At 52.6% G+C, this 11,929-nt stretch overlaps 1 protein-coding gene across 1 annotated transcript; it reads left to right on the forward strand.

The window, feature by feature from the left end:
* Positions 1-2,458: 2,458 nt before the first annotated feature.
* POMGNT1 (protein O-linked mannose N-acetylglucosaminyltransferase 1 (beta 1,2-)) lies at positions 2,459-11,199 on the forward strand. Its single transcript, XM_061122016.1, has 22 exons — positions 2,459-2,560; positions 3,036-3,206; positions 3,815-3,929; positions 4,056-4,174; positions 4,673-4,738; positions 4,829-4,942; positions 5,708-5,825; positions 6,025-6,123; positions 6,283-6,410; positions 6,542-6,612; positions 6,841-6,916; positions 7,116-7,199; positions 7,289-7,330; positions 7,539-7,597; positions 7,941-8,013; positions 8,096-8,224; positions 8,309-8,434; positions 9,399-9,463; positions 9,651-9,695; positions 9,929-10,064; positions 10,308-10,417; positions 10,517-11,199. The coding sequence occupies exons 2-22, from the start codon at positions 3,087-3,089 to the stop codon at positions 10,602-10,604; spliced, it is 1,983 nt and encodes a 660-aa protein (XP_060977999.1). The 5' UTR covers positions 2,459-2,560; positions 3,036-3,086; the 3' UTR covers positions 10,605-11,199.
* Positions 11,200-11,929: the final 730 nt, after the last annotated feature.

Here is an 11,929-nt window from a genome sequence, read left to right on the forward strand (position 1 = left end):
ATATGGATTATCTGCCAATCTTGTTAAAATGCAGATTATGATTCTGTAAATCTAGGGTGGGGCCAGAGATTCTGCATTTCTAACAAGCTCCCTGCTGGTGGCCTTGTGGCTGGTCCAGGGACCACATTTTGAGTAACAAGGTTATAAAAGATGGGTCTAAGATGCTTGGATTTTATTCTATGGGCAATGAGGATCCATAAAAAAAACTTTTTATGCTCTGACTTGATTTTGTTTTTTAATCCAAGTAATTCTAGTCCATGGCATCAGGAAGGTTTATTATTAAAAGATAGTTACCCGTACCTAACCTTTCCCACATCTAGTCCCAATTCCCAGAGGCAACCACTTTTAGCTATTTTTTCCTGGTGTTTATACTCATAGCTCTACAATAGGCTTTTATCACCATCTCCTGATTTTAAACATTGTCTACTGACTTCCTATTATGATACATAAGATTTACTGCACATTCTATACTTCCCTCCTTCCATTGGCCCTATACATTTCTATCATTATTTTTTAGGTTGTTACCTTTGTAATTTTAAGTAACATACTTTTCTTTAGTATGCCTTGATACATGGAAGGGTTTTAAATAAGAGACAGACAAAATAGATTTGCCTTTTTGAAAAAATACTCTGGATTGTGCAAGGAGAATTAAAGGGGTGAATATCTGAAGTCAAGGAGACAAGGTAGAAGGCAAGAAACTAAAATGTCCTGCACAGGGGCTGGTTGTGAAGTTGGAAAAGAATTAGACCTGAATGGAGGAGGAATCTTTAGAAGGTATGATGGACAAGACTTGATAACTAGTAACATTCATCTATCTATACTGTCATTCAATAAATGTTTGTTCAGAAAGCAAATGATTTCAAAAAATATTATGGAGAATCTCCTATGTTCTAGCCATGGTATGTGGTACAAAGAATATAACGGTGAGCAAACAGACCTGGCCTGATTGCTGGAGAGAGACTGGGAATTGAGGGTGACTCCCAGCTGTTTGACCTGATGCTATTCACCAAGGAAGGGAACCCAAGAAGACTGGGATTGAGGAGAGATGGTTCTTGCAAGAGTCATGTTGAACTGAAGGGGCCTATGAGAATGTTCACACAGTAGTGGAACACAGGTCTGCCTGGAGCTCAGAAGAAAGTCTGCAGAAATGAGTTTAGAAATCTAGATGAAAAGAAAAAAAAAAAAAAGAAAGTTAGATGGTCAGAGAGCTCATGAGAATGGATGAGATCTTCTATGAAGAGTGAGTTTGAGGTGAGAAGAGGGTTGGGGAGAACCCCTAGGGACACCTTTTTAAAATATGTTGGGATTTATTCCGTTCTAACACATACTTACTTATTAGAAGTCACTGATTGCCTGAAGGACTAAGACAAGCTCTGTTAACATTTTGAGGATACCATCACACCATTTTAAGAAGCAGATGGAATACGGAGAGCTCAAAAAATATCTAATCTATCTTCTGGCTTCCTCTGTGTCCTTTTAATCCACTGTCCACAGAACAGTAAATTTTCTCCTGAATTGAATTATATTGCTTCCTGCCTAAAACCCTACCATGGCCACCCACTCATTTCAAATAAGCATCACCATCCCCTGGAAACTGTTTAGAAATGCAGTATTCTGCTTTGCCCTCCAGACTCCTAAATTAAAAACTCTAAGAATGGGGCACAGCAATCTGTTTTAATAACCCCTCCAAGTGATTCTAATGCAAGCTTAAGTTTGAGAACCACTGTGTTAAGCTAAATGCTTCGCACCTCCTGAACTTTATTAAGTGTTGTTATCAGTATAGTGAGGGGTTAAGAGGAATCTGGAACCAGACTGCCAGGGTTTGAATTCTAGCTCTACCAACTTTGTGATACTGAGCTTCATTTTCTTTGTCTCTAGCATTGGGATAGTAATAGTTCCTACCTCTTGGAGCTGTTGTGGAATTAGATGAGTTAATATAGTACGGTGCTTACTTAAAACAGTGACTGCCCTGCAGTAAGCATCATGTATGGGCATCCTGATTTCACAGAGAAGGGAACCTGTGCTGAGACGTGAAATGACCTGCCCAAGGTCTAGGAGAGTGGTATAACCAGGTTTTAATTCCCCGTAGTCTTCAATGGCCTCGCATACACTAGACCTAGGTGCAGCCTCGCCCAAGCAAAGGGAGGTGGGTGTCTATGTTCCAGGCCTGTCGCCCTTCTGACCCTGGCGCGCATCGAGGTCTAGTCCAAGGCTCTAGGACTCCGACCCAAATCGGGTTTGCCATCACGCGGTCCTGGGGGCCGGGAAGCGGCTCTCCCCCAGCCGCCCACCCGGCCAGCCGGCTGCAAAGCATCCGAGGGACCGAGCACTAGCAGGACTCGCGGGCAGCTGACACGGACCGCCGCCCTAAGCGCCGCCCGCCGCCCTCTCACCCCGCGGCGGCGGCGGCGGCGGCGGCGGCGGCGGCGGAAGCGGGGAGGCGGGCCGGCCGGGCCGGGGCGGGGCCGCGAGCGGCATGGAGGAGGCGGAGGCCGCGGCGCGCCGGGCCGAGCTGTGCGGGCCCGAGTGGGGCCCGAACGGGGCCCGGGCTCCTTGAGATGTGAGTGTCTCTGGACGGGGGTCCAGGAGGGGTGGCGTGTCCCAGGCGGATCCCCCGACTGCTCGGGTGGCCCCGAGCTCCGGGAGGAAGAAAGCAAGGCCAGATCGGAGGGGGCGAGGGCCGAAGCGGGTAGAGAATGGTGGTGTTGGGGGTTCGCTGCCCTTTGCTCACCCCAGCACTAGGAATGCCTGGGGCTTCATTCTTTCAGGGACTGATGACCCTGAGAGTCGATTATTTGGCCTCCACCCCTGGGACCGTGAGCAGTCCTGTCAGTTTCCCCAGCCCCAGGGGAGTTTCCAGGTGTTCTGACCCCTTTGAAGGTTTCCTTTCCAGAGTGGTTGAGCTACTTTACCTGGGTCACAGAGCATTGATGCCTGCAGGGAAGAATTACTGGGAGGTCCTCCCTCATCTTTCTAAGAAAACATCAGGCTCTAGGAAGAACACCTTACCCCATGTGACCCTCTGGTCTCCTCAGATTCCTGCAGGCATGGGTTGGCCAGGACAGTGGTGACCCCCGCAATACGACATGGACGACTGGAAACCCAGCCCCCTCATCAAGCCCTTTGGGGCGCGAAAAAAGCGGAGCTGGTATCTTACCTGGAAGTATAAACTGACCAACCAGCGGGCCCTGCGGAGGTTCTGTCAGGTATAGAGGTGTCCCCAAACTCCCAGGGGCTCCCACTCAGCTTTGCCCCCAGCCTAGGCTATGGTCACGGGACCTACCTTGGCTGGCCCCACCCCAGAAAGAGGCAGCAGCTTCCTAGAAGGGAAACTTCTTTGTCTCCCGTCCCTACCAGGTAGTGGTTCGGGCCCAGAGTTCTGGAATCAGAACCCAGGTACAACCTCCTAGGCTTCTGACAAAGCTGAAGTTGGATCAGGAAGGCTTTGCCCAGGGCACACACCTGTCAGACAGGCAGGGCTAGGACCCAGGTCTTCTGATTTCCCGTGTGGTTCTCTGGGACTGGCTCCATCTCTAGGAACTAATTGTGGAGGGGACCAAGGAACTCAAGGCCTCCAATGGAAGAATACAGGAGTTCTGGGTAGGGAGCGCCCTGATGGAAGGGGAGTGCCTCTGAAGGAGGTGGTCATGAAACTGGACCCCAATCTGGGGGAGTAGAACTGGTCACACAGAGGGAGGACAGGCAAACCCAGGTTCTCCCCGTGTCGTGGCTTCAGCCAGAGCTCTCATTTCAGAAAGACCCTCAGTGATCTGGAGGGGGTACCCCTCTTTATCATCCCCGCCCCTCCCCTCAGACAGGAGCCGTGCTTTTTCTACTGGTGACCGTCATTGTCAACATCAAGTTGATCCTGGACACAAGACGAGCTATCAGTGAGGCCAGTGAAGACCTGGAGCCAGAACAAGACTATGGTAGGGCCAGACTGAGGCTGGGATTGGTGGTGGAGGGAGGTCCCCTGGGATCCTCAGGCTGAAATGGCAGGCAGATCCCAGACTTTGCTGGAGGGACCATCTCCAAGACCTGTCACACCATCACAGATGAGGCCCTGGGCCGACTGGAGCCCCCACGGCGTAGAGGCAGTGGTCCCCGACGTGTCCTGGATGTGGAGGTATACTCAAGCCGCAGCAAAGTGTATGTGGCAGTGGACGGCACCACGGTGAGTGGGCTGGTGCCTAGTGTAAAGTATGTGAAATATATCATATGTAGCGGGTATTATCAAAAGTGATAATTAATATTAGTAGGCAGTTACTTCATTGATTTATTTATTTTTCTAACTACTTCCTACTGCCTTCTTTGACCTTGGCCTTGGCCTGGACACTGGGAATCCAGAGGTAACCAGACCTGGCCCCTACTTTGAGGGATTCAGTCTGATAAACTGTGACAGCTCCAGCATGAGGCAGAGATAGTCAAGGGCTCTAAAAGTCATGACAGTGGGAGCAGATTGTAGAAAGATGGGATCTCTTTTCATGGGAGAACTATGGAGACTTCCTGAAGAGGTGGCCTTCAAGCTGGGTTTGAAGAGAACTATGTGACCCAGAGGCAGAGGAAGGAGGGGAGGTTTTGTTTCATGCAGCTGTTGCTGTAAGTGCCCATAAGACAGAGAGACCTCAAATGCCAGAATGAAGAGTTTGTCCTTGTCTCCACTACTCTGCAGGTGCTGGAGGATGAGGCCCAGGAGCAGGGCCGGGGCATCCATGTCATCGTCCTCAACCAGGCCACGGTGAGGTTCTAAGGGTAGGGGACCTAGAGGGCCGGAGCTAAGTCCTCCTTGCTGGTGACACTAACGCACAAGAGGTGTGTCTCCTGCCAGGGCCATGTGATGGCAAAGCGGGTGTTTGACACCTATTCACCTCATGAGGATGAGGCCATGGTGCTGTTCCTCAACATGGTGGCACCTGGCCGAGTGCTCATCTGCACTGTCAAGGTCAGTAACTCGCCCTTGGCCCCATTCCCAAAGCCCCTAATTCAACTCTGCTTGTGGCCCTGGGTTCGTGCCCCTAATATGGCAGAGTGGCAAAAGCCTCTAGAGGAAGGTGACCAGATTCCAATCCTAGCTTTGTCAGTGGAGAGCATGACAGAGTCCCTACCCTTAATATTAGTCCCTGTTAGTGGAGTTTATACCCACAGGGCAAGATCAACAGAAAGCAGCCAGATAAATCTATAATGTCAGGAAAACAATAACTTACATGGAGAGGAAAATTAAGCAAGGGAGACAGGGTGATGGAGTGTGTTTTAGAAAGGGAAGGCCTCTGTAAGTGAAATGACGTGTGCACAGAAAGCTGGAAGAAGTGAGGAGTGAGCCATGTGAATATCTGGAGAAAGAGCATTCTAGATGGAAAGGCAAGCACAGAGGCCCCTAATTGGAAAGGTGCTTGGCCTGCTTGCGGAACAAGTCTGCCAGTGGAGCTGGAGCAAGATGGGGGAGGGGTGGAGAAGGTAGTAGGGGGAAGGCAGGGAGGTAGCAGGGAACAGAGGTGGGTACTGTGTGGGACCATGGTAATGACTGATTAGCCTGGTGACCTTGAGTGAGTCTCAGAATCTAAGCCTTCAGTTTTCTGGGATGTGATAATTCAATGAGCTGATCTAAGTAAAAGGTTTTACATGGTGCTTGACCTGTAGTTAGTATTCCCTGAGGCCAAGTCTCCTGGAGCTATGCCAGTCAGGTTGATCACCTTCTCTGGTCTCCTAGGACGAGGGCTCCTTCCACCTCAAGGACACCGCCAAGGCTCTGCTGAGGAGCTTAGGCAGCCAGGCTGGCCCTGCCCTGGGCTGGAGGGACACCTGGGCCTTCGTGGGACGAAAAGGAGGTGCCGGCACCATAGGCATCCACCCTGTAGTATTCAGGGCCTGGGAGGAGCAAAAGTTCAGGAGATGGGGTGGGGTAGAGGTCCAATTGAAGCTGGTGGTGGTGGGCTGGATGAAGCTGGGCCAGGAGACGGGAAGAAGATCCAGAACTAGAGCCTGGATCTAGGGCCCCCATTGCCCCTCATTTCTGCCGCCTGCCAGGTCCTGTGCTTGGGGAGAAACATTCTAAGTCACCTGCCCTCTCCTCCTGGGGGGATCCAGTTCTGCTGAAGACAGATGTGCCGCTGAGCTCAGCTGAAGGTGGGGTCAGTGGGGGCTGGGCTCCAGGGCAGTACCTGGGCTGGGGGTAGGCATTTGGGTTCTCTTTACAGGGCTTCGTTCTCCACTGGGTGTCTGGTGTTCTCCAGACCACACTGGCCTCATTCTCCCATCCTGTTGACCTCATCTCCCCCCTGTCAGAGGCAGAGTGCCACTGGGCAGACACAGAGCTGAACCGTCGCCGCCGCCGCTTCTGCAGCAAAGTCGAGGGCTATGGGAGCGTGTGCAGCTGCAAGGACCCCACACCCATCGAGTTCAGCCCTGACCCTGTGAGTGGGGCTTTGGGCAGTGAGGCCTGGACTCTTCCCCAGCTTGCTGGACCTCAAGGAAAGGTCCAGGGTGGGCTTTTCCTGCCCCAGCCTGGGAGGGAACCAGGAGCTGAACATTCTTTCTCCCTCAGCTCCCAGACAACAAGGTCCTCAATGTGCCTGTAGCTGTCATTGCGGGGAACCGGCCCAACTACCTGTACAGGTGAGCCCGGGAGTGGGCTGTATCTAGCACTGAATAGGAGGTTGCCAGTGGTGGGAACCCTAGGCTCATGTACCTGCAGGAAGAATGCTTGAGGTGGGTGGAAAGGCAACAGATTCTGGGTCCCTTCACCTATGTGGGTGAACGTGGGGAGTTGGGGCCCATCTGTAAGTACAGAGGCGTCCTGATTTGGGGGGACAAAGAGGTCTAATCCATCCATGGGCTCCCCAGGATGCTGCGCTCTCTACTCTCAGCCCAGGGGGTGTCTCCCCAGATGATAACAGTTTTCATCGATGGCTACTATGAGGTGAGTGGGGCTTGGGGGCTTTGGGCAGAGCAGAGTGCAGGGTTGCAGGTACTGAGTAGCAGTGATCACAGAGGCCTGGCAGGGGAGACAGCCCAGGCAAGGGCTGTGAAACATGCAGGGCTTGACGAGACAGAACATGCAGAGGTGGGCCGGGGGTGGAGTTGAGGTGGGGGGTTCACATGATGGCCGTGCCCCTTAGGAGCCGATGGATGTGGTGGCGCTGTTTGGTCTGAGGGGCATCCAGCACACTCCCATCAGCATCAAGAACGCCCGAGTGTCTCAGGTACCGCCTGGGCAAGGATGGAAGGGGCGGACACCTGGCTCCACTGTCCACCCCAAAGCTCATGTGCCCTATTCCTACTCCCCACCCAGCACTACAAGGCCAGCCTCACTGCCACTTTCAACCTGTTTCCGGTGAGTAGTAAGGAGAAAACTCTTGGACTTAGAGGGGGAAAGTGAGCATAAGTCTGGTCTTACTATATAGCAAGCTCTTCCTCTCTCTGGGCCTCATCCTCCTGATATGAAAAATGGGGGCAGTGCAGCCTGAGAAGTGGGATGGAAGTGGGAGCGACATGGGATGAGAAAGCCCCCTAGGGCTCATGTTGTCCCCCTCACCCTTTAGGAAGCCAAGTTTGCTGTGGTTCTGGAAGAGGACCTCGACATTGCTGTGGATTTTTTCAGGTGAGAGGGGTGCTCCTCCATGAAGCTCCAAGCTGCATGGGGCCTCTTTGCTTGACTGGGTCTCCAGGGAGGAAGCCCCCTCCCTCCAGTGGGGGCTCTTAAAAAGCTTTCTGGAGGAAGCAGGCTCCAAAGTGGGGGGAATGCCTGAGCAAAGGTAGGCTGGCTGGTGTTGGGGCAGGAGGAGAGAGCAGAAAGGATGAATGGAAACAGAAGGGATGAATGGGGTTTGAGGGGAAGGTGGAAGGAGGCATGACTCCTGAGTCCCATCTCCAGCTCTTCCAGCATCACTGTGTGACTGGGTTTGTCCTTGCCCCTCTCTGAACCCCTGGACCCTGCCTCTCAGTTTCCTGAGCCAATCCATCCACCTGCTGGAGGAGGACGACAGCTTGTACTGTATCTCTGCCTGGAATGACCAGGTAGGCTGAGCAGCCAGGAGTCAGCTGAGGGATGAGTAGAGGCCCCAAGCTAACACTTCCTCTCATGGCCGCCTGTCCACAGGGCTATGAGCACACGGCGGAGGACCCAGCACTGCTGTACCGTGTGGAGACCATGCCCGGGCTGGGCTGGGTGCTCAGGAAGTCCTTGTACAAGGAAGAGCTTGAGCCCAAGTGGCCCACACCAGAAAAGGTGCCCTGGCAGGGAAGGGTGAGTGGGCTGGAATCCCCTGCCAGCTCAAACCTCTTTAACTCTGAGTGTCTTCCACGCTGCCAGCTCTGGGACTGGGACATGTGGATGCGGATGCCAGAACAACGCCGAGGCCGAGAGTGCATTATCCCTGACGTGTCCCGATCCTACCACTTCGGCATCGTTGGCCTCAACATGAATGGCTACTTCCATGTGAGTAGGAGGCAGGGGTGTTGGGGCGGGGGGGCACAGTGTGGTAGATGGGTCAAGAGCATGGGCCGGAGCAACCTCAGCTCTGCCACTCATTAGCCAGTTGGCTTTGGGAAATTATTAGTAACTACCTTTTGTATTAGTTTCTTTATTTGAGAAAGGAGGATAAAAATACCACCTACCTCACAGGGTTGTGAGACTTAAAGAAGTTAGTATGAGTAATATGCTTTGGACTGTAAACATTATATAAGGGTCAGCTGGTATTATTTTTATTATTGCTATTCTTAGCACTAGACTGTGGGTGTGGGGAGGGTATTTCTGCAGCCATGCACTCGTCCAGCCCTGCGAATTGTGCTCTCTCCTATCCTTATAAGTGCCGAGGCTGAAGCCTCAGCCTGAAGTGAACAGGGAGGGCCCCAGTCCCCACCCCTTCATGGCTGTGTCCGAAGGGCCACTCCCCAGTTATAGCCACGGAGACCTTGAGAGAACCCAGTGTGAAGGAATGGACAGCTTCCAGTTTGGAACCTCCTAGAAGCCAGGAGCACCTTCAGAGGCTGGTTACTATAAGACCCCCACTCATTTCTGAGAGGAGCAGAGAGTGACCTCCTTTCCCTCACCCTCAGCTCCTTAGTCATGAAGTTCCCTCCCTCCCAGTCCAACCTGTCACTTTGCAAGCCTCATTCCCAGCTTCTGTGGCCCTGGAACAGCAGGCCTGGAAGAACCACTGGAGACAAGGACCAGCTCAGGGGCCAGTAGCATGAGATGTCACTGTGAACTCTCTGGCAATGGTGTAGCCAGATTAAAGCTACTAGCATGCTGCCAAGAGGATGTGGAAGACAAGGAAATTAGAGGGACTTTTATAGGTCTAGGACTTCATCTGTGGGTCTTGTGGATATGTGGTGGGTCAGCAGGCAGGTGTGGGCCAGCCAGGGTAAGGCCCTGCTTTTTACCTTCACATCCCTTCCAGGAGGCCTACTTCAAGAAGCACAAGTTCAACACAGTTCCAGGTGTCCAGCTGAGGAACGTGGACAGGTAGAGGCTGCGGACACAAAGGGGAGATCTAGGAGTCCTGATAACCAGTACTTGACAGGCCCTTTCCACCCTGGGGCTTGTGTATTTACCCCAGCCCTGTTGCCCCCAATCCCCATGTGATCCCTTGAGGGGTTACCCCTCCCCTGGACTGATCCTCTCCCCTGACTCGGTTCTCCCTCTCCCTCAGTCTGAAGAAGGACGCTTACGAAGTGGAAGTTCACAGGCTGCTCAGGTATGGCTGAGGGCAGTGAGAGTATGTGTCAGAGAGTGAGGAGAAGTCAAACACTGGGAGTCTTGGCCCCAGAGTTTGTGGGGCCCAATGCAAAATGAAAACCAGGGTCCCTTGTTCAAAACTTATTAAGAAGTTCAAGATAGCCACAGTAGAGCATTAAAAGCACAGGGCCTGTGTGACACAGTCACGAGGTGGGCCTTGTCTTGGCCTTTCTCTCCCGCCCCCTGCTGCAGCGAAGCGGAGGTTCTGGACCACAGCAAGAACCCTTGTGAAGACTCTTTCCTGCCAGACACAGAGGGCCACACCTACGTGGCCTTTATCCGGATGGAGAAGGACGATGACTTCACCACCTGGACTCAGCTTGCCAAGGTGCTCCAATACCACACCTCCCCCAGGAATACCCTTTGCCAAGATACAGGGAGCCTTTCTGGACTCCTGTACTTCAGAACCTTCTCTTCATACTCTCAGAGCCTCTCTTCTAACCCCCTTCACAAATCCATAGTCTTGAAGGCGCTGTCTCTTGCAGATTGAGATGGCTGCTGAGGGGGTTGGAGCTGGGCCCTCACCACAGCTCTCTGACCCATGCCTTTGCCACCGCCCCCCCCTCCCCAGTGCCTCCGAATCTGGGACCTGGATGTGCGTGGCAACCACCGGGGCCTGTGGAGACTGTTTCGGAAAAAGAACCACTTCCTGGTGGTGGGGGTCCCAGCCTCCCCGTACTCGTGAGTGACCCTATCCTGTCCCGGGAAATGGAAGACTCATGGGATTTGGCGATGTAACTAATGACTGCTTCCCTGTCCATATTCCTATTCTTTTCTCAGGATGAAGAAGCCACCATCAATCACCCCAATTTTCTTGGAGTCACCCCCAAAGGAGGAGGGAGGCCCAGGAGCTGCAGAACAGACATGAGACCTCCTCCAGGAACATGCAGGGCTGGGTACTGTGTACCCCCAGGCAGGCTAGCCCTTTACCCAATCCTGTAGGATTTTGTAGACACTGGCAGGGGCTGGTTCTGGTTTGTTTTTAACATGAGACTTAATTACTAACTCCCAGGGGAGGGTTCCTCTGCTCCAACACCCCTGTTCCTGAGTTGGAGGTCTATTTATTTACTTCCTTGTCGGGAAAGGGCAGGAGAGTGCCTGGGAATCACTGGGATCCCTGGGCAGCGCATCCTGCCCTTTGCATACTCCCTCCTCCCAGGCCTGACTCAGAATCTAACATATTTATTGACTGTCCTGAGGGCCTTGGAAACAGCTGAAGCCTGGAGGGCCTTGATTCTTTTTTTTTCTTTTGGACTGGGGTGCTGCCCTGAGGGTGGGGCAGGCTCTTACTCAGGAAACTGCTGTGCCCAACCCATGGACAGGCCCACCTGGGGCCCACCTGCTGATGCAGACTCACTCAGAGACCCTCAGACACTGAACCAGGCCTCTTCTCAGCCTCCTCTTTGTCCAGATTTCCAAAGCTGGATAAGGTGGTCATTGATTAAAAAAGGAGAAAAGCTCTGGGGATGTATCTTGTGACTGTGTGTGTATGAGAGAGAGAGACACACACGGATGGGTGGGGGAGAGAATGGTCATGATAGATGGTGAGTTTTCTTTACTATCCTCCACAGGTTTATTTTCCACTTGGGCTTCCCTTGTGGCTCAGTTGGTAAAGAATCCACCTGCAAAGTGGGAGAGCTGTGTTCAATCCCTGGGTTAGGAAGATCCCCTGGAGAAGGGAAAGGCTTCCTACTCCAGTATTCTGGCCTGGAGAATTCCATGGACTTTATAGTCCATGGGGACACAAAGAGTCAGACACATCTGAGCGACTTCCACTAGTGCCATTTGGCCACCAGGGGATGCCCGAGTCTCAAACTCCAAGATTTTTACCTAAGGTCCACCCTAGAACAACTGAGCCTGACCTTTGCCCCCTACTTGGGACTGAACTCAGAGCAGCCACCCCACGCCCCATCCCTACTGTTCAATTAACCATCCTACTGTTTCCTGCCTAGTTTGTCTGGGCCTGAGCACCTGTCCCCAGAAATGGAGCAAGAGAGAGCAAAATGGAATAGCTGGGGATGAGGAGGTGATGGAGAGCACGTGAGGGTAGTGCATGTGGGAAGGAAGTAGGCAAGACAGAGCTGAATGTCCCTCATGCAGGAAGTGAGGAGTGCACTGCAGATGGAGACACAAGAACAAGGATGTCTGTGGCCCTTAGGGTACTTTGTATACAGATTCCATAATTGAGCATTT

Source organism: Dama dama, chromosome 20, assembly GCF_033118175.1.
Source record: "Dama dama isolate Ldn47 chromosome 20, ASM3311817v1, whole genome shotgun sequence".
NCBI lineage: Eukaryota > Metazoa > Chordata > Mammalia > Artiodactyla > Cervidae > Dama > Dama dama.